Here is a 22288-nt window from a genome sequence, read left to right as displayed (position 1 = left end):
CTTCAGCCGAAAAGCGCGCCCGCTCCTGCCCCCGCAAAGCGCCGCGGCACGTCGTAAAGCCTCCCTCGCCCCCGTCGTAAAGCGGCCCCCCCGACACCCCCCCCTCCAAAATCCCCCCAAACACGCCACGGGCGAAACAAACCAGAAAGAAGAGACAGCGGAGGCCCGTGGGGTCCAGGCTTTGTGTATTATTAGTACAAACCATCGCGTGACACGCGCACGGCCCCCCTGGCTGCGAACGGCGCCCTCCGCCCACCCAGGGATGGAACGGGACGGGACGGGGGAACAGCGGGATGGGGGGCGGGGGGGGGGTAACGAACACCGGGATTGGGGGGTGAGGGAAAACCGGGATTTGGAGGGAGGGGGAAGGAACACCGGGAACGGGGGGGGAAGGAACACCGGGAACGGGGGGGGAAGGAACACCGGGAACGGGGGGGGAAGGAACACCGGGAACGGGGGGGGGGGGAAAGGAACACCGGGATCTGGGGAGCCCCCCGGGCTCTGCCCCCTGGGAACACCCGCCCGGCTGCCCCTGCCACGGGACACCCACAAAGCGATGCTGGGGCAGCACAACCCCAGCACAGCTCCCAGCGCTGCCTCCAACCACAGCACTGACACATCCCCGTGTTCCTCCAGGTTATCCCCCCGTTCTGAACGCCAAAGCCACGGAGGAGGCAGCATTTGTACACCGGCCTCTGCTTTTTTTGTTGGTTTTTCCACGGAGAGTGGCTGAGAAATGAGCCTGCCACCCCTGGCATTTGTTGAATATTTGGTATTTGCAGAAGCACCTACTATATCCCCTGGATGGTTTTTTTGTTGTTTTAAGTCATCCTGACACTGACATCCCTTGTTGCAGTTCATGCAGCTTTTCCCTTAAAGTTTTCCACGGGAAGAAACAGGAGCTCGAGGGGAAACCTTTTAGTTCCTCACAGGTCTTTGTGAGGTTATTTTAGCTTTGAAGGGTTACCAGCAATTAGTATTAAAACAAACTAAAACCTGAACATCTCCTTTTGGTCACAGAGCAGAAAATTCCTGTTCAGCCCCCACAGTGGCAGCTCCAGAGCAGAGACTGGGGAGTGTTCAGTACAACGAGGTGGCTTCACCTACAGACCTTCCAAAGGTCTAATCCACTGCCAAAGAACAACCCCTGGAATCTCTGAAGGGACTCACACAGGAAAAGGGAACCCCACGGGCTCCAGGCATCCCTTCCCCAGCTGCAGGCACAGAACTTGTGCCAACTGCAACAAAAACATCCCTGGGAGCAGCAGCATTGGCATCATCGCTCCTCTTTCCATGCTGATGGTGCTGGAGAGACACCAGTTCAGGGAAAAAAACAAATAGTCTAAAAAAAATCTAAAGTGCTTAAGGCAATTCTTCATATCCCCATTGACTAAAAAAACCAAAACAAAACTGGACTAGATGTTAGCAGCAAAAATTTGACATCTGTGCAAACTATTATAGAACAAATCCATCCTTTGAAAGGGTAAAAAGTCACAGGTTAAGTTCATCTAGGACATCAGTTAAACCAAACTTGCAGGTCACAAGTCACAGTATAAAACACTCCAAGCTTTTCTCTAACTAAATGTTAAAGAAAAAAATACATTTTTACATTTGTGCAGATCAAATCTGCTTTGCAGGTTGCACCACATCTTGCAAAAAGAAACGTTCATGATTTGAATGCTCTTACAGAGGGCTGGAGATTAGTCCTGGTTTGTTCTTACTACACATTAACTTTTTGCAAACATCCCATTTCTTTCCAGAAAGGGCAATTTCAAGAGGAGCTGCAGCTGAACCCCCAAGATGAAGCCATGGCTGGGCAGGGGGAGGAGGTGCCTGTTCTGTGTCTGTGTGTCCCAGTCCTGGACCAGAACAGGCCCCAAACTGAACTCACAGCAGCTGAGCCCCTAAAACTCCAAGCCAGGTGCCACTGCAGCAAAAAGGAAAGAAAAAGATTACACAGAGACTCTTGGGATAGCAACATCTGCAGGGAATGTGTGAGACAGAGTCAGACAGTGTGAACTCAGAACCACGTCACTTTGGAGTGTCTTTGTCCCAAACCCCAAACCACTGAACTGGCAGAAGAAGGTACAGTTAAACTGGGAATTAGTTTGTACTTTCCTCTGCAAAAAGAGATTATTTGTTCACAATGCAAAAGAATTAGAGATGCTCAAGTTCCAGAGGCAAAATCAATAATTAAGGGCTCAGCCATTCCATCAACTTTGTGATTTCTGAAGAAAGAGAAAACTTGCCAGAGCTGGTACTCACATTTCCTTGTTAATTTTAACTTCCCACTGAACATCACAGCCGGTTTATTAGAAGTTGTCTCAAGGAATTTCTCCTCCTCTTGAGAAATTGTGATGGATAGAATGGAACCATTGCTGAGAACAGGATTTAACATGATTAGGTGCTCATGTTTTTATGGGCTAAAGGATAAACTGAAGAAAAAAGGACACTGGCCCAGCAGCAAAGGAGCCAATTCATTATGGGCTGTATTAGCATGAATTTACAACAGTTTTCAGGTGACAGCAGGAAACAATCTGCAGTTGGGACACAGCTGGTTCAAGTTGCACCTGAAAACTATTTCTGGCTCCTGAACTTGATTAGAGGGAAGAAAACAGATTTAAAGAGTCTGGAACACACCAGGAATTCTCACTGAGAAGCTGGAATTTTCCATGAAGAATATAATGTGATTTTTAATTTATTATTTTTTTAGCTGTCCAGTTCCTGTGAATGCTTTGACTTCTTACTAAGCTTCCAACCAGGGTGATGGACACCCTGGCTCAACCCTGGCTTTCAAACGCCAGGAGAGGACCCAAAATTGAGGCTTTTGAGAGAACAGGACCACCCTGTACCTTTAAAAAAGCAGTTCTGGATCATCTGGGTCTGAACCTCTCCCCAAAACCCTTCCTGTGTCACTTACTGGGTATCGTAAGTTGTGTTACTGAGGACATAAGAATGCTTTTAAATACCTACACATTGTTACATCTGCTGTAATTTGGGATAAACAGGAGCCAGTCTCAATATACATGATTTGAAATGAGCTACTCATGAAAAATAGGAAAGTTATGTATCAGGAAAAACAATAATCACAGCCTGCTCCTGCTGTTTCTTCAGATCAGGTCTGCAGGTTCTTTTAACATTCTTCTGAAGTTCTGCTGCTGTGATATTTTGCCAGGCTAGGCCAGCAAATCAACATTATTTCAAAGTGTGTGTCTGACATCACAAGTTCTAATGGGAAGCTTAGCAATAATAAAATATATAGCTTAGTAATTTGTATTAGGAGAGCTAATAAAATGGTATTTGCTATATTCTTCATAGCAAAGTAACATTTGTAACAAAACTAATATTTGAGTCCATAATAAAACACTTAAATACAGCATTAGAAAAGTGCCCAGTTACAGCTCTTGGTTTCTTTTGCTTTAAACAGGGAGCAGTTCAGTTCCCTGACATTTCTCTGGATTCCCAGGAGGTTCCAAACACTTTAGCCCCAAACCTTTGCACTGTCAGGCCCCAAACAGCAGCAAACCCAGCTCAATCCAAAGCTCACGAGCTCCTGTGAGCAGGAGCTGCACAGAACAAAAATCACATTCAGCGACAGAGTGTTTGACAGACATTACTGGGCAACATTGTTTAGGCTGCTCGTTGAGCCACTCAATCCATTCTCACTTCTCTGAAGGGTTTTCACTGCACTTGGCACCTGCAATCCAGTGCTCACTGTGAGCCCTCCACACCAGATCTGAGGGGAAAGAGAAAAATCTGCATTATGAGACACACACATCTTTCCCCTCCCATCCCACAAGTCCCACAGTGGCCCCAACACAAAAGTCATCCTGCAGCTCCACATCTCTCTGGCTGCTGGCACAGCACTCTGTAACACATTCTAATCACTGACAAGCTCATTTTTGAGTCCACAAAGTCTAAGATGCTTCACATTCTATGCTTTATGACTGTAAGTTTATAACCAAGGCTAAAATCTTATATTTAAGATGCTCCTAATAGGAAACTTCTTTGAAGGCCACTGTGCCAGCAGGAAGTACTTCCCATGACAGGGAAGAGCAACACCTTCACTGTGCTCCAGGGCCTCAAAGCAGTGCTTATTTCTGCCCTGGCAGTGTAAACACAGTGCCAAAAGCATGTTTTGTTTCTAAAATAGGTTTTATTTATGATACCTATATATTTTATAATCTATTATTTATTATATTACTAATATGTCATTTCTATGATACACCTCTATGTATTTATAACATTTCATATTATGGTATTTATTAACTAATATAGTTATTAAACCAATGTTTTATTTATTTTATATCTATTATTTTGTGTTCCTCAGGAACTGACTTCATGAGTCAGCCTTAGAGGGAAGGCTGAGACAGTTGAACAGCTCTGGAGCCATCCCTGACCCCGTGGGTGTGCAAAGTTCTGCTGGAGTGTCACTGCAAGCACCACGGGAATTCAAAAAAGTTTAACATTTAAAAAAAAATTACTGGTCAGCAAAACCAATGCTTCCAGTTTCCTCCTTCAACAGACAACTAAGTCTTCAGTAAACTAAATTCCATGCTAGAAGCTGAACAGAATTGAATAGATACTGACCATGAAGCCTGGTAGTAATGGCTGGGTAAACTTTGTTCTGAAGGTGTGTAACAGCGCCTTGGAGTTTGCATTGTAAAAGGAGAGCTGGCCTGAGAGAGAGAGAAAACAAGCTGACATACAGTTTAAACATGAGCACTTACACAAGTTTAGATGCTACTGCTGTCTAACATTTACAAAAAACGATTCTTTCCCAGGGAAAGGTCTCCAGAACACACCATGGACAGTCCACAAGCCTGAGAAATTCACAACCAGTAGCTCTGCCACACAGATGAACTCAGGGCGTTTGGCATTACAAGAACTAGTACACAAACAGCTCTGGGTCTGTTTTCATAAAAGACTCTCATGCTGGGAGTAATGTACTACTTCAGCCTTTCACTGCCCCAATTCCACACAGGTAGTCACTTAAGTTTTCACCTAAATCCTTCCAGATTGTGATTTACCTCCATCAAAGTCGCAGTATACTCCTATCCTGTCTGGAACAGGGATATCAAGAGTCTTTGCTTTATTATTATGTTTGGCTGAAAATGTGGTTTGCAGCCAGTTGTTGACATGGATGCACCAGCTTGAATTAGTCTTTCCCAGTTGGTCAAATTTCCCTGGGTTTCTGTAGGTGACTCCCACGCTGTAGGATTTGCAGTCCTTCTGGGCTCTCACTTCCCAGTAATGCTGTCCACTTTCAACAGCAGTGTCTCCTACCAAAAGAAACACATTTAGTTGCTATAACTGAGTGTACCTTACACTGCTGCCTTCCCTAGAGGACCAAGTGATGCCTCCTCTGTTTTACTTTAAGGGATAAAAAAAAGGAACTCAAAGAGTAAAAAAATTAATTGTGCAGTAGAATATATATCTATATAAAACAGATTCTATTTCCATTGAACAGCAGTGAATGTCACTAAGAGCTTTGTAATAAAGAGCTTCAACAGACTCGAAGATGCTGCAGCACAGAATTCTGATGTTGTACAGGCAAACCCCGCAGGACAGTGTTAATTACATAGCCTCCAATAGTCACAAAATTTCCCTCCAATTCTTGCCTCACCTGCCCTTTCCACAGCATCACCCCCCCAGCAGAGCAAACAAGGTCCCCTTACCCAGCACTGTGTAGGACTCCCCAGCAAAGCGGTCCCTGCTGCCCCTGGCTGAGGCTCGGGGGCTGTTGGTGCCTCTCTTCGGAGATGCTGCATTGCTTCTGAAAGGAGATGAACCGCTCAAGGTTTGGACACAGTGACAGAAAGCTGCATTTAAGCGTTCCCAAGTCAGTCAGACTTTGAGAAGACAGCTATTGAGAAGACACATTAGTTCAGCCACTTAGTAGCTCTTAACAGCTCGCATGCACAAGGACCGAGGGAAGAGGTGACAGACACAAAAACAAACCACAAGATGTTGTAAGGAACAAGTTCAAAGGCAGCTGAGAACAGAAACAGGAGCAGGGGTAGGGGGAAAAGCAGATGTGTGGCACATGGTTTGAATGAAAGGCACTTCACACTGAAAAATACACTAATGAGCAATCAGTTGTATAAAAGAGTAATTTTAACCTAATGAGGCTTTCAAACTTTTCTTTTTAACCTGGTTAGGCCCTCAAAAATAATTCCCAGCAATTTAATAATTAAACCAAGTGAAGGCTACGGGCAGTATTCCCCAGGAGCCAGAGAATCACATCTGATTACTATTTTAAAGGCAGTCAGTAGCAAAGAATTTTAACTTCTCAGAAACAGCTATGCAGTTTAATGGCATTGATGAAAATCCCCGAAATAAGTACAAAATTGGTCTCTGAAATACACTTGAGAAGTCATTTGCATTTCTCATCCTCTGCAGTCTATCAGACATTCACCTTAGAAGAGTTACCACACACCAAATAGTTTTCTGTCCAACTTCTCCTTCCGCTACAATTCGGTAAAGCTCTTTTCTACTCTAATGTCCACTAATGCAGTGGAGTTCAGCTTGGTTCCTTTTTACTTCATTCAACACGAAGTTCTCTGGATTTATTCTCAAATACCACTTCAGAAAGGGTTAGAAAATGCCCCTTTTCCCTGATACCATCATTAAAATAAGGTCACATGGGAATCAAAACATGAGTGATCCTGAGGTGCCATACATAAGAATGCTAAACTCTAGTTCATCACTGATTTTCATTCCAGTTACAGAATTCTACAAGAAGTCACTGATGAAGATTGTTCATCACCATATAGCACATAAATTTGACAACACTGATAACAAGACAGCTCTGCTTCCAAACTGCACACAAAAGAATTACATGAAGGGGGTAAGTGTCTGTAGTGCAGGGGCACCACATCAAGTGCTTTTCAATGTTGTAGACATGGAGGATGCTGCAGTTTACTTACCAAATAAAAAGTTAACAAGTGATAGCATGAAAAAAAAGCAAAAAGCAAAGGCAAGAATTAAAGCATCATTTCAGGGGGAACCATCCCTCTTTGCAGATTGCATCCTGCTCCATGTGCATCAGACATCATCCACTCACACGTCCAACAAATGCTGCTGAAAGTTTTTTATTAGATCCAGTATAAATGAGTTATGCAGAAAGCAATGTGGCCATTTAGAGAATCACCATGAGAAAAAAATGCAGGTGCTTTGCTGGTAATTTCTCAAGGTTAGGAAAGCATTAAAAGGTTCTCAACATCACTTCTTTTTCACAAGTCTGTAAATGGCCATTGCGTGTGCTTTGTCCTCTCAAAATCTAATAGCCTTTAAGAGTTGAGAAAATTACATTAAATATTTGACATAAAAGCTTCAAAAAAACCAGTTTTTCAGGCTTTTTTTTTTTAATTTTTCCTCACAGTGCTTAATTTCCCTTCCAGCAGGAAAAGGCAGGAAATTTTACAGCAGAAAGTCAGTTTGGTGCCCTTTTTCCAGTACAGCAGAGTCTTCATCACCCAGTCACTGACACATTTCTCCCACTATTCAGTGGCCTGATACTCTGTCTCGTGGTTAGGATTGCTGCCTACAGGACTGCAGTCAGTCCCTGTCTCCTCATCCACTTCAGCACAGAAGGTGTATTCCAAGCAACGTGTATTCTCTTCTGGAGAAGAAAGGTCAAGGGAGGGACATCTGAAATCATCCAGAGCCTTTTTTCTAGTCTAGTAAGTCACAGGTAATTAAGCACTTGGTTGCCATTGTGTTTTCCCACTCCCTACAAACTGCAAATTTTTTGTTTAGAACAATTACAGTACAATTTTTTCCCCATCTACTATGGAGCCAGCTCCAAATTTCCCCTGCAGATGGTCTCAACAGGCAACAGAAGCCTCCTACAAGAATAGAGCTCATCTAAATCTCCTGCTAGAAAAGGGTGGTTGAGATTTAAAGTTCAACATGGGACCTTCTACCAAAGCAGCAGCAAGAATTAGGGAAGCTCTTTACTCTCAACTAGAGAGAGGCCAAGGTACAAGATTCCCAGACTTGGGCAAGTAGGAACATCTCCAAGACATTTTTAGAACTTAGTTTAGCAGAAGTTGATGGATTTGTGGAGTGGAACTACTGACACTGCACAACTTCAAGAGATTGTTTTGCCTGCACAAACTTTTCCCTCCTGCTGATCTCAAGCCAAAGAGAGATCAATACAAGGGAGTAAAACCTACAAGAAATTGGGATCCTGGGCATGTCTTTGGTCCCCACAACTCTTAAACCAGCAAAAAAGAAAAAGAGAGCAAACATGGGAGAGTAATTTCTCAAAAAGGACTATTAGAAAACTAATGAAAAAGAGTTTGCACTTAAAACCACAACTCCAGGAATAGGAGAAAATTTTACCTAAAATCTTTCACATCTCAAAAAAGACACTCTCTCATTTGAACAACTGATTCTGCAATTAGAATTGCCATGAAGCCTTTGACACATCAGGTTAAATTTCACCCTTTTTCAGGATGTAAAAGCACTTACTTCTTACTCTGCTGTCCAGTGACAGCTACAGAACAAGTTCAGATGCAAAGAGGTTTTCAGAGTCAAAAATAGGAACCAAAATACTTTAAAGTTCTCAGAAAGAAGATCTGTACCACATTTTAAAAATGTAATGAGACATCCTGTGCCAGCAGGTTAAGTAAGCATCAGTATGTCTGTCAATAACAGTGATCTTTGTATCAACATTAAAATACAAAATGCTCTTCCAACCATTGCAAATCAGGTTTCCTACACACAAGGATGCATCCTGCCAGAAAGACTCTCTTCCAGTCACTGAAAAATGTTTAATAATCTCTATGAATCCAAATTAAACTTCAAAATAATTTCTAAAAGCATATGTGCACTGTTACTGATAAAGGCTATTAGATTTGTTTCTCATGGCATCAAGCAAAGGAAAGTAGCAGAAATTCCCAACAAAACTAGGTGCTACGTCCTAGGAATAAGAGGGATATTATCACCTTCTATTGCTCTTCAGCAGAGGGTTCTGGCCACTGTCGACAGAAACAAATAGGCATTAAGGAACTGTTCTATTACTACAGTGAACTATCCCCATTTTTTAAAAGCCAATTAAGGGACTGGGGCCCAGAAAGACAACTGGGTTTGCTCAACCTGAGGAAGACAAGAGCAAATTGCTGTCATTAGTGATGTAACAGGAACAGAGAGATCAAGCCAGGCCTTCCTCAGAGGGGTGCACACTGAGAGGCACCCCTGGAAATTCCAGTCAGGGATCAGGATATTCCTTCCCTCCCATGACCGTGGCCTGGAATGGAGGGCCAGCAAGTTAACACATTCTTCATCCACACCTCCTTCATCCTTGGATATATTCAAGGCTCAGCCAGAGCAGACTGACCTAATAATGTCCTTCCAACAGTATTTATTCAGTGATCCAGAACAGCACACAACTAACAACCTACCAAGAACTCTGCTGAAGTTACTTAACTTTTCTTAGGTGAAAACAGTATGTTTAGGGCTGCCACTTCCACAGGAGTTATGTTTCATTCTCCAGTATCTTTTCCTATCTGTTTTGATTCCTGGTACCTTTCCCTCACCAATGAGGGTTTGAGTTAACATCAAATACTTCAGGGTGGACATGACCTGGAGGAATCTGCAATCCACAAACTTGTCATCCTATTTGCTGTCCAGCTGAGGAGGAGAAGCAACAGAGCAGGTGGGTGGGCACCTGGTAGCTGGCCAAGGTCAATCGACCACACCTACAAGTTATTTTAGAACCTTGAATGATATACTAGCAAGTGTGTTTTTAAAATAAATAAATATTATTGAACTATTATGACAATTCTAGCCTCCACATCTGTGTGACAGGAGAAGGAAAATAAAATTAACATTTCTTCTGGTGACCAATTTCTGAATGAAAATTTCTCTCATGTCCCACTCTCCTCAAGTGCTTTAATTGCCAGATGAAGTATCCCAGACATTTGCAAAAGAGAGTTCTCACCTGTTCTTGTTTTCCTTCCCTTTTATTTTCTCTTGGCCTTTGCCTCCAGTAGGATCCCATTCAACATAGGTGTCTTCAACTTTCAAGTTCAGATGAGATGAAGTGCTGTCCAAACTGAACACAAATGCTGGTCCAGACAAAACAGAAAACAGTGAAATGGTGTAATTCTCCCTCCCAACTGTGGCTATTCACAGAAAATGACAGAAACATTAGCAAAACTGCAGCAGAGCTTTATTAGATGGAATAGAAAAATCAGCTTTTCAGTCTGACACTTGTAATCAAGGCAAGGAGCCCTTTAAAGCCCATCAACCTACTCTCAGTACCTGGGCTACAAAGGAAGTATTCCCATGTTTGAAATGGTTCAGAGTCAGCAAGTAAATTCAGCTAGTGCTTGCTGCTGCTTACAGCCCACTCTAGATTCTTACTACCATGAATTACTTGGAAAGGAAGGCTTATTTTCCACACTCTGCAGCACTGATTCTCCAACAGGGTGCTTACGATTCCTATGGATTTCAAAGTTGGGGAATACTCAGCACATCCAGGCAGCCAGTGCTGAACTGTGAAGTCAGCTCCAGACACAAGAACAGCAGAGGATTCATGGAGCAGGAAGAGACTCAGGATTTGTTGAAGCCAAGCCCCTTATGCAAGAAAACAAACCTAATTCAACAGGCTAAATTACCTAAAGATATTTACAGACTGTTCTGTAAGTCTCCTAATACCATGGGATATTACAGTCTGATTCTGAAAGAAAGGATACTTGGGATTTTTAAGAGTTTAGAGTTCAACAGTACACAGATATAAAGAACAGTCAGGTAATATGGATGAGGCAATTGATTTTCTGTGGGTGGATTAATAAATAAAGTGAATTACATGTTCACTGAGAAATAATGAAAATAATATGGGAAGTGTGGTAACTGCCCAAACAATCAAAATCAGAATTATTTTTCTGGTACTGGAGTGAGGAATGTAAGTGACCATTAAATACATACTATGTCTCACAATGATTGTTGCTTAAGAGCATTAAAATAATTTTAGGAGAGTTCCCAGAATGGCCATCAGCTCATATTGCATAGAGCTTTGTTCATTGTTCTTCCATATGCAAAAGAATTTAAATACAAATTTTTATAGTTGATACCACTCATTATGGCCTTTACACCACAGACCTGGCTACAACTCAAGCTTTGGGATCATCACTGTCTCCACCTTCATAGTAAGCACTTGTGTTCTGTCACAAAACATCCATTCTAAGAATTTTTTCTGCTAGTTTCTTTAGGAAGCCATCCTTAGCAGTCCTCAGATCAACAGATTTCTGACACAATGACTACAAACCTTTAGCAATATCAAGTTGCTTATTTTTTAAATATTGACAGTGATTAGAATCTACAGCTAAGAAAATAATTAAAAAATCCCAAACCAAAATACTTTCCAGCACCTTCTAGTTGCAGGAAGCTGCATCTGTCACTAATAACCAGATAACTACACCTCCTGCTTAGATGCCCCAAGAGTCCTTCAGCCACAACATCCATCTTTCCCTTGCTGTGTGCTGGCATGATGTAGCAGCACATGGTCCTGTCCATCCACAGTTCAAAGCAACCCATGCCAAGCTGTGCTGGAGAAAATCATTATCCCATTTTCCAGAGTCTGAATGCTCTAAGGACAGCTTTGTGCCAACAAGTTTCTTAATCCTCCACAGAAATGGTTGTTTTCCTTTCCACTTAGGATGTGTTTCAGCAGTGCTTGTGCAGAAGCAGATTCAACATGCAGGTTCATAAAGAAGGCAGAAGAGTTTAAGTACAGGGTTTTCACTCCAGATAATGTTAACTTTTCAATTTTACCTTTGGTTTCCAGAGTCACAGGATCGGAGTATTCCCCTGCCACAGCTTTGTTGCAAGCTTGTACTCTAAGGTTCACAAATTTTGTATCAAACTTCAGACCTAAAAAGTGAACATTTAGAAACATTAAATTATATTGATTACTGACAATTTTGACAGGATTAAGACCTATTACATGCAGCTGACTTGCATTTACCCCAATCTGCAAAAACCTCCACACTTAAATATCAGCTTGAACTTTAATTAACACATGATTTTTTACAGAGCCTCAAAGTCAAAATAAAGGATGGAGCTATTACTGTACAAAGATAATGGAAACTTCAATACATGTAGAAAAAGGGGCATTTTGCAGAACTTCCAAGCATAAAGAGTTCTACTGATATTCTTGGGTTGGAAGTTTGAAACACCTTTACCTGATAACGTGTATTGAGTAGCTTTAATGTAGTCGATCAGTTCCCAATGCTGTTCCCCTTTTAGTCGAGGGAGCCCACCAAAGTTGGTTTTCCGGTACTCCAGCACAAAATGATCAATTCTGCTGTCTTCTTCAGGCATCCTCCACGACACTGTTATGCAGTTATCAGCAACCAGACACGCTGCTACATCTATCTCTGGAGCTTTAGGGACTGCAGAAACACAAACACACAGACCAGCTGAAAGAGGAGAATGGACTGAAAGTGACTTTATTCTCCTTGGATTTACAGAATTCAGAAGTTATCCCTGGCCTAGTAACACTCCTTTTTTTAGAGGATCTTTTTCATTAGCAAAGCATGATCAAAGACAAGGCTTATTACCCACTTTTTCCACCTAACATGCTTTTTACAAAATGAGAAGTACCCATTAGCTCGAGAGGGAGTATTTGCATCAAGTCTTCCAGATGTTTGCTTTATTTTTAAGTTGGGCTCATTCCCTTATGGAAGCAGCAAGAAGGAATTCCTGTGTAGAGTGGGCATACAGCTGTGAACCTACATTTAAAATAAACACCACGGAGGGAGAACATTAAGAAACAAACTTCTGTTTCTGAGTCTTTGGAAGGTAAGCACAGCTGCAGCCCCCACACAGCATCACTTATATTTGCTATAAATCACTGCTTAGCACTACAGACAGGGTAGTATTTCCCACTAACCACTCCACAGTTACAGAGTTTTCCTTCCTTTTCACCCTTTGTCTTGAAAGAAGAGGAAACAATTCCAAAGATCTACTAAAGACTGAAATTTTGTTTATATACAACACAAGTCTATTTCCAGGGAATCAAGGGGGACTCAAGTCTGTGGACAACCATTTGCAAGAGAAGGTATTTATATACTATTTCTAGTGTCTAAAGCACATTCAAGGGAGACTTTTGCTGGAGGAGTGCCAAAGAGTTTCTGTTTGCATTTTTGGAGAAAAAATCTGCCAAAATCTTTTCCTTTGTTTCAGCACTGACAAAAGCCTGAAATAGACATAAAAGTGGCCTGCAAGTCAATGTATCAAGCAGGAACATCCAAAAAGTGTAATACTGATGCAGCTGTGGAACTGACAGACCTGCAGATTTCTCTTTTTTATCAAAAATCATCTCCTTTCAATCCACTGGAGCCCTTAATTGTGCTGTTCTGCAGAGGTCCCAGTGACCAAGACCTAATTCCATGTTTGCCTTTATGCAGTTTTCTGCATAACTCTTTCTTGAATAGATTGGCAGCCATGGTTCCCCTTCACAATGACTGATGACAATCAGCTTTACATTATTTACGGCTGAGACATTTAGAGATGTAATTTTACCACCTAGATACAAAAAACACCTCCTAGAGCTATAGCAGGTCCACTAGAAGCAGAAAGCCTAATTTGCTTTGGGAACACTCCCTTCACACCTTCTCTTCATGATCTATTCGGTATTTTAACCCAGCACTACCAAAGACACCCTTTTACCCTCACATCCCTGCAGCTCAAGCCAAGCAGCAATTGCACTGAGACTGCTGTGACAGCTTTACAAATGCTTCAGAACTAAGCAGCACAGAGGAGACTTAAAGCAAAAAATACTCAAGGCTGCACTGGTTCTGGCTGGGACAGTCACATTTCTTCCCAGAGGCTTGTGCAGGGCTATGCTTTGGCTTTGTGATGAAAACAGTTTTGATAACACAGGGTTTTAGTTATTTAGAGCTGCATCAAGTTCTCTTCTGCTTCTCACATCGCCCTGTCAGTGAGGGAGCTGAGGGAACACAGCCAGGAGAGCTGACCCCAGCTGACCCAAGGGATATTCCTGACCAAATGATCCATACCCAGCACATAAAATAGGGGGGAGAAGGGGGGAAGGTGGGAGGGATGTTCAGAGGGATGGCATCTTGTCCTCCTGAGTCCCCATGACTGGGATAAATTCACCAGCACAGAGAACTTTTGCTTTACCTTTTCATCTGTGTTTATCTCAACCCACAACTTTTCTGCCTTTCACCCTTCTCATTCTCTTCCCCAGCCCACCACAGGGAGAGTGAGCAGCAGCTGTGGGGTGCTGGGCCTGTCTGCTGGGGTTAAACTACAACACAGGCTCAGGTGTTAATGACATGCACTTGACATCAAATTTCAAAGTCATCCAGCAATAATTTCAAATTCATTCAAGAAATTCCCTTAACAGGAAAAAGCAAAATTTAGGACAAGTAATTCAGTGGCTTCAAGTTCAGCCACTTACCCCAATTATTTTTGTCTTAAGATATCAGATAAAGAGTCTAACAGGTGACCAAGCCTTCAGCACAATTGTGGTACACAGTGTTCAAATTACCACACCACCAAACCCATTTTCACCCTCCTGCACTAGGACATTATTATCTCCTGATGTGTGAGGGCCTGGCAATGCTCAGTGCAAATTTGTCTGCAACATTTTGATGTCTGAGTAATTTGAAAAGCTTGGCACTACAGCAGAAAAAACAAGATTAATACTGAGACAGTCAATTTTCCTGTTTAAAAAAAAATGAAAAGTCCAAACAATTTTAATTCCTATGTATTTGACAAGGAAAATGCATGTCTAAGAAGGGTCATACCTCTACGTAGACACAGCCTTTGTTCACACTTGCTGCTAGACAGGTGCACTGCCATCAGCTTACCTGCCCTGCTCCCTTAGCTGTGAAATGCACGGCAATGACTGACATCCAGAGTCTAAGGCTAGGAGGGGAATTTCTGCCTGGAAACTGGGAACTGTCTAAGGCTAGGAGGGGAATTTCTGCCTGGAAACTGGGAACTGTCTAAGGCTAGGAGGGGAATTTCTGCCTGGAAACTGGGAACTGTCTAAGGCTAGGAGGGGAATTTCTGCCTGGAAACTGGGAACTGACCTCCAGGAATAACACTGGGCAGTTCCCACACCTGCTGCCACACACTGCATCTGCAACATGCCAGGCAGAAATGCAAACTGATGCTGCCAAGGCCTTAACAGCTTTGGATTAGTAACCTAGAGATGGAACAATCTGCATCCCTGCCAGCAGGATTCCTGTCAATATATTCTTGGGAACAGTCAAGGGCAAAGTGTTCTAAATAGCAAAGCAATATGAAGAAAAAGAAATTCAAGATATATACTGGCCTAATGCACCTAAGGCAAACAGGAATAGATGTATCAATATAAATTCTGTATTACAGTAACACCACTGCATTACTAGACTCTCTCTCTCCTACATGTCAGACCATTTCACCACTCTTTTAAGTGACATATTAGTCTGCATTTCCATCCCTAACAGTACTGCAGAGGAGCAGCACTTTGGAGTGCCACTCAGCATCAAAAGAAACTTCAGGTAAATGCACAAAGTACAGAGAACTGACAACACAGAAAAAACATGGTCTGGAAGACTCATTCTCCCTTCTGAAACGCTGTCTTATCTAAAAATTAACACAATAAAACCAGAAAACTCTCTTATCCTCAAGCCATTCCATTTAACATTCAATGAGTAAGAACGAGTTGAGGTGCTGTGACAATGAGGCTGCAAGAGGGGTGGGTTTCTTCTGTCTGGTTGTTTTTAACATAGCAAGTTGCTCATGGAATAACAAATTAAACCCACTGCACGCAGTTTTTACCTGGCAAAAACTTCACAGCCTGGAGCATGCGCTTTTCCAGAGCAAAGTCCACCATCAAATGAGCCATACTGTCACTGACTTTGGGTTTCAGGGAGAGGCGGAACGCTGAAGCCACTGTGACACTGAAGTCAAGAAAGCAGCATTAGCAAAATGCATTTCACGTTGTTTAAGCCATTTTCCAAAACAGCAATCAGATAAATCTATTATCATTAACCTCAAACTACTGATCAAAGAGCAGAACATTCCTCTAACAGAAAACTTTACCATTTAGCACACTCAAAAATAAAAGTTTTGATAATGTGACTGTCTCACAATAATAGTGCAAGCTATCAGTTGTTCCATATTATTTGGCAAATAAATACTGGAGATAACTAGAGAAGAGGTTAAAACTGTTTGCTACTGAAAAAACTTGGATAAGAGGCAAAACAAAATTCGTAGCACTTGACATAAAATCAGTAAGTCTGAAAAATGGAAAGCATTTCAGACCCAGGATCATGTTTTAGGCATTTCTAAACAGCAGTGAACAAGCTGACTACGCTGACTGCATATCTATGCCTGATTTTATCAGGAGATGGAAGAAATGTTTAAGCTGCAGACTGGAACATTCAAGTGTAAAACCTGTTTTACAAGACACAACCTTCTGAACCTCAAAAGAGGCAAGTTGAGGGTCCTGCACCCAGGAAGAAATAACCCCAGCCACTAACACAGACTGGGGATTTGCTGCTGGAAAGCAGCTCTGAGGAGAAGGGCACGAGGGTCCTGGCAGACAACAAGTTGTCCCTGAGCCAGCAGTGAGCCCTGGGGACCAAGCAGGTCAGTGGCATCTTGGGATGAATTAGGTAAAGCATTGCCAGCAGGTCAGGGAGGTGATCCTGCCCCTCTGCTCAGTCCTGGTGAGGCACATCTGGAGTGCTGTGGCCAGTTCTGGGTTCCTCAAGGCAGATGTGGAGCTCTACCAGGTCCAGAGGAGCAGGTCCAGAGGAGACTGTGGAGATGCTGAAGGGACTGGAGCATCTCTGACCAGGAAAGGCTGAGGGAGCTGGGACTGTTCAGCCTCAAGAAGAGACAGAGGGGACCCCATCTATGTCTGTCAGTGTCTGCAGGGAGAGGGCAGAGGATGGACCAGGCTTTGCTCCAGGAGGCCCAGCAATGGGACAAGAGGAATGGGCAGGAACTGATGCCCAGGAACTTCACCTGGACATGAGGAAGAACTTTTCCTGCACAGGTGAAGCAGCACCGAACAGGTTGCCCAGAAAGGCTGTGGATTCTTCCTCACTGGAGATACTCAAGGACCATCTGGACACAATCCTGTGCCACGTCCTCTGGGATGACCCTGCCAGAGCAGGGAGTGGGACCACATGACCACTGTGGGCCCTTCCAACCAGACCCATCCTGTAATTCTGTGAAGCACAGCTCCCATTTCCACGTCTGAAATCTGAGCTCGGTACTTGTTCTGAATGCTCCCAAGACATTCCTGTCCTCCAACGACACTACCAGAAATAAGGACAAGTCTCTAGAATAGTTCTCTGACTCTGAAGACATGAGGCCACACAGGAGAATTTGAGTAACACTGATTCAGACAGCACACAGGTCCCAACTGCTTTAAAAAACCCCAAGATACTTAACTACAAAGTATTATACATAGCACAAAAGTCAGCTGTAAACACCTGAATCTATTTGACACCCACAGATGCATGGCACCTTTGGAGTACCTAGTGCATATCAGTTCCTGTGAGGCACCACATACTTCACTGGCATGTAAGACAGATTGTGTGCTAATCACAGATACACCCAATAATGGTGAAAACCAAAACAATCTGGTAGTGAGGAACAGGGAGGAAATACCAAGTTTAATATGAAAGACATATTCATGTCAGGAGTGACAAGTATTACAATTTTGGGATACAAGACTGAACTATGTACCACAAAAGACAAGCCAATTGATTTCCCATGGCAGGGTTCACGTTCTGAGATTCTGCATGGGCTGCACAGCAAATTCCACTGTTCAGCCAGATGGGTAGAGTAAATCTCTCCTTAAGGAGGAGTAATCCTCTGATTAGCAGTAGGAGAACACCAGGGAGCAGTCAGCTCCAGACAGCCCTTTAACTTCTGTTCACACACGAGCCTTAGAGAACCACAAAGGATTAGGTGATACAGCATTTCAAGAAAGCAGAAGAGGATGTTTATTACAGATAAAAAGTATCAAGATTCCCATCACTGCCACTATCCACTATCTCTCTCATTTGTTAAGGACCATAAGTCATTACCCTTGGAAAAGTAAAGATTAATTTCTCTAGCAATTACTCATTATCCACAGAACCTCAGAGAATTTAGTCCATAAGACCAAGACCCTTCCTGGAAAAACCTGTAAATTGAAAGCCAACCCATTTGGTCCATAAGAGCAATATATGCTGAAAACACCCTGTAAGGTGCCTTCCAAAATATTATGCACATCACAGTAAGTTTTCTGAACCAGAAGGTCAGACTTTTGCAATATAGTGAACATTTTTCCAAGTGAAGGAAAAATGGCCCTAACATTTATTTGGAAACAGTCAAGTTTTGCTTTTGAAACAATTGTTTGAAGACACAATTCAAAGAAAAGCTACCAGAAACAATAATTTCACTATCTGACATTAGATAGAGTGATGCCACCAGAAACATTTTAACAGCTACAGGACTTTTTGCATTCAGAAGGAAAATGAGAGAACAAAAGTCTTTAAGCACTTTAAAATACATAGAAATAACAAGATATTCTCACAACTTAAAGGGGCAGAGTCAGCTTGAAACATCATTAAATTTCAGCCAACCAGTATTAAGAATAATCTTATTAATAATTGATATATATATTTAAAGATATAGTAATAATAGCAGCAGCTGATGCAGAGCTCTACTTCCCTGCATTAAAAGCATCTCTTTATTTAGAGATATGAAAAGCCAGGAAAAACCCTACATGAACATGTTGCAGCCCTGATTCAGGTGGGTCTGGAGGACCACCTCACAAGTTTCATTTTCACCTTAAAAGGACATGTTTCCAGCCTCAACCAATTGGAGTCAGACCACCGCACCTAGGGCAGGGTCACATGAGGTCACATATATACCTGTGTTTTTGAATAAACTTGGGATTTGCTTGAACATCATATTGGTGTGCGCAGTCCACTAGGCCCTGGTTTGCAACATGAACACCACAGAAGTTTTGAGTTCTCTCTCAAAAGTTGTCAGAACTAACACTTAGGAAAGAGTCAATGAATTTGACTTAAGCTGACTATGACCCTTTCAAAATAAATGCATTTTCAAGGATAAAGATTAATTCAAAGACAGAAAAGTGATAGATTTGGTACTGTACCTATCTTTGATCTGTCTGGCAGCCTTGATGCATGTCAGGGAGAAGAGAGAGAAAGCAGTTAGTATTTCCATGCAAGTACCAATGGCAGTAACATGCAAGAAGGCTGAGAACCATCTCTGCTGCAGTGCCCAGGCTTTAAGATCAAAGTGAGTCCAACATTTCCATCGCAATAAATTGTCCCATTAAGCACGTTAATAGCATGGGTTAGCATGGCAACAGCACATCACCTGGGACAAAACACTGATTCCAAGAGCCACACCAAACCAACACCAAATTACTTGACTTCCTGGGTGTCACTTTGTCTTTTTTAACCAAACTGATGCAGAGAAACCATCACATTTTAAAAGAGCTACAGGACCAAGTCAGCAACATGGTATTTTCTGTGAAGCTGTGAAGTGCTTATCAGTGGCATGTGACCACACATGGCTTGTTTGGCTACATGTAGGATGCATGCTCTGGTAAACAAGAAAAAAAACAGGACTTGCTGTAACTTTTACTCTGAAAGTTATCTTACTTTTCCAACAACACTTCCTAAAACACTCTCTCCATATGTCACTACTCAAAAAATCACAGGACAAAGTTCCTCCCAGCACTTAAATGATACTCCTGAAGCAGATGCAGAAGTGGTGATGACATTGCAAAGATAAACACTAACTGGCATTGGGAAAGACCAAAATCCCTTTCCTTCACCAAGAAGAGCTACAAACCTAAAGCCAAGTGTTTGTTACTGCTGAAGTAGTGATGGCTTAGTTATGTCTGCTATCCATGCTTGGAGTTAATGTCGCTACTCGATCCAGTTGCCATTCAGCTGAACTACTTTCCCCTCCAAGGAGGAGACAAGAAACCTCAGGGAGCTTCCCAGTTTGAAGTCAAAAGTGGAGACCTTCCAAATTTTTCACTAATTACAAGTCATACTCAAAAAATTAATTAAAAAATCCTGTTGTCCCTGCAACAAAACCAATGGTATATGCCCAAAGTGCAAAGCAGAAAAAACCCCACAAATGTTTAAAATAATTTAGCTAAAGAGGTAGTTTTGTTTCACCTCAAAACAAATTTATTGTAGGAGATGTGGGCTATATGACAGCTGTGGATAAAACAGAGCTACCTCACAACACCATGAGAGTATCCAAAGACAATCTGTGCCAACAAAAAGGGTCAGGGCTGGAGCTCTTCCTTCAGGAACACTTGGTATTCCTACTAGCAGAGTAACAGAATTACCTGCCTAATAGACAAGACAACGTTACCTTCAATGCCATATCCAAATGCAAAAGTGCTAGTTAGTGCAATACCAGTAATCATATCCTAGACATTAAGAGTTTACTGAGTTGGATTTAAGACTCAGACTCCAAATCTGAAGACATTTCCCCCCCTGCAAACACTTAAATAGCTTTCCTTAGTCTATTTGACTGGAAAAGAGCATTAGAGATACCTGAAATGAAATAACCTACAATAAAGTCAAACCCACACTCTGCACAGAGCTAACTCCATTTTTTCACACATCAATATGATAAGACAGGACAACTCCAGCTGAAGTCCTGAGAAAAATGCCCAACTTGGGAACTGTTGCTCCTCAAGGGAAGTAAATCCAAGCTGACACCCAGCAAGCAGGACAGCACACACACATGCCAAAAGGTAAAACTGACACAGTAAGACAGCCTGCCTGCTCACTCTTTTAGAAAGATTTGTGTCCTTGTTCCCCTTACAATGCAGAAAGAAAAAAAGTAATTTGGCCTTGGATTGGTGTGGCTGATTCCACTGCTGCCAGTAGGATTATTGTAGCAAGCACTAGAGTATTAAGTATGTGCAATATATGTGGAACTGTTTCATTAACTTAAAAGCACATTCTTCCTGTTAGACACATCACCTGATTTACAAATCTGCTGTGGTAAAGAACAAATTATCTGTGTTGGTATCACAATGCAAGGCCCAAATCTGGGCTCTTCTCTACACACGCACTGGAAGGTTTTGGAGAATACGCAGGAATTCAGTTTCAAACTGAACTCAGTTCTGAACTGAATCCATTTTGTAAGACCTTTCAGGACAGTACAGAGATCAGGGCTACAAATTAAAGATCCACAGCTTGTAGCAGGTTCTGCAAAACACATCCTGTCACCCACAGACAGAATCCAGAGACTGTCTGCAAGTGCCGTGGAACAGCACTGGGAATGGACAGGTCACTTGCCATGGCTTTGAGTGCCCACCATCACACATTTTCCATGTCTTTACTCGGCTCTAGAGAGATTTATTTCAACTTCACTGTTGGGGCTCATCGGTGCAAGTTTGCTTAACAATGACAGGTGTCCTGGAGAAGGCATTGCTTTCCTTCCCCTCTCACTCTGAGTAAGAAAAAACTCCTTATTAGAAATTGCATAAAAATTCAAGACTATACTGCTTGACTTGGCCTCTTCAACAGAACAATAACTGTATTTTGTGCCTCTCTATCCTTACTGTCAGTACACCTGGTAAGTTTGCAGTGTCCTGGAGGGTAATGCAAAGGGTATTTCAGATGGAGACAGACACCAACATCTGCCTCACGCCCATCTGCTCAAGGTTTTCTACCTCCAGGAGTTTCGCTGGGTTCTTTATGTCCAGTGACTGCACAGCAAGTTCCAGAAGCTCTTCAGAACTCTCCAGGGCGTGACTACACTGGCTAAGCTGATCCTGAAGCAAAAGCAGAAAGAATAATTTCATGTATTCACATTAAAAAGGAAGTGGTTTATCAAGTACCAGTCCTAGAAACTACAAGGCTTTGTTATGAATTTGTAACAACTTATTACCTTATATAATACAGGTGATTACCTCTGGCACAGCAACTAGAATTTCACTGTGCTTGACAAGTGCACAGTGATACCTGCCACATCCTGCAACTCCAGTGGGGAAAAAGCTGGACAGGTGGTGAAGTCTCATTTAAAACCCAGATTTAACTTCAAGGCCTGTTTCTCCCAAAAATCAGGACTCCCGAAGCAAAGAAATTAACACTTTATTTTCTTGTGCACTGAAATGTCTATTTACAGAACTGCACTTCAGCTATGAATGGCAGTGTTTAATGTGGCAGGAGCCTTCAAAAAGGCAGTGACTTTATCCCCAGCCAGCTCCAGAACTGTCACAGGACAATCCTGGGAATCAGTGTTGCTGTCT

The 22288-nt window shown here is 42.4% G+C and overlaps 1 protein-coding gene across 6 annotated transcripts in view; it reads right to left on the bottom strand.

Annotated features, from left to right (window-relative positions):
- Window positions 1–175: 175 nt before the first annotated feature.
- The window catches only part of LOC139684771 (FSD1-like protein), a 28247-nt gene continuing 6134 nt past the window's right edge, over window positions 176–22288 (bottom strand). Inside the window, exons 4-16 of one of the 6 annotated variants that reach the window (XM_071581031.1) lie at window positions 21710–21811; window positions 19151–19173; window positions 15808–15929; window positions 12195–12404; window positions 11785–11883; window positions 9950–10076; window positions 8955–8987; window positions 5679–5776; window positions 5031–5282; window positions 4591–4679; window positions 3618–3736; window positions 2266–2378; window positions 176–1927 (exon numbers count right to left, since the gene is read on the bottom strand). In XM_071581031.1, coding sequence (XP_071437132.1) covers window positions 1905–1927; window positions 2266–2378; window positions 3618–3736; window positions 4591–4679; window positions 5031–5282; window positions 5679–5776; window positions 8955–8987; window positions 9950–10076; window positions 11785–11883; window positions 12195–12404; window positions 15808–15929; window positions 19151–19173; window positions 21710–21811 — 1410 coding nt within the window. In that variant the 3' untranslated portion in view covers window positions 176–1904. Of the gene's footprint in view, window positions 3737–4590; window positions 4680–5030; window positions 5283–5678; window positions 5777–8954; window positions 8988–9949; window positions 10077–11784; window positions 11884–12194; window positions 12405–15807; window positions 15930–19150; window positions 19174–21709; window positions 21812–22288 lie in introns of all 6 variants that reach the window. The other 5 variants (XM_071581027.1, XM_071581028.1, XM_071581029.1 and 2 more) reach the window with 5 other exon arrangements.

Source organism: Pithys albifrons, chromosome Z (genome assembly GCF_047495875.1).
Source record: "Pithys albifrons albifrons isolate INPA30051 chromosome Z, PitAlb_v1, whole genome shotgun sequence".
NCBI lineage: Eukaryota > Metazoa > Chordata > Aves > Passeriformes > Thamnophilidae > Pithys > Pithys albifrons.
This window is presented reverse-complemented; position numbering and strand designations above follow the sequence as displayed.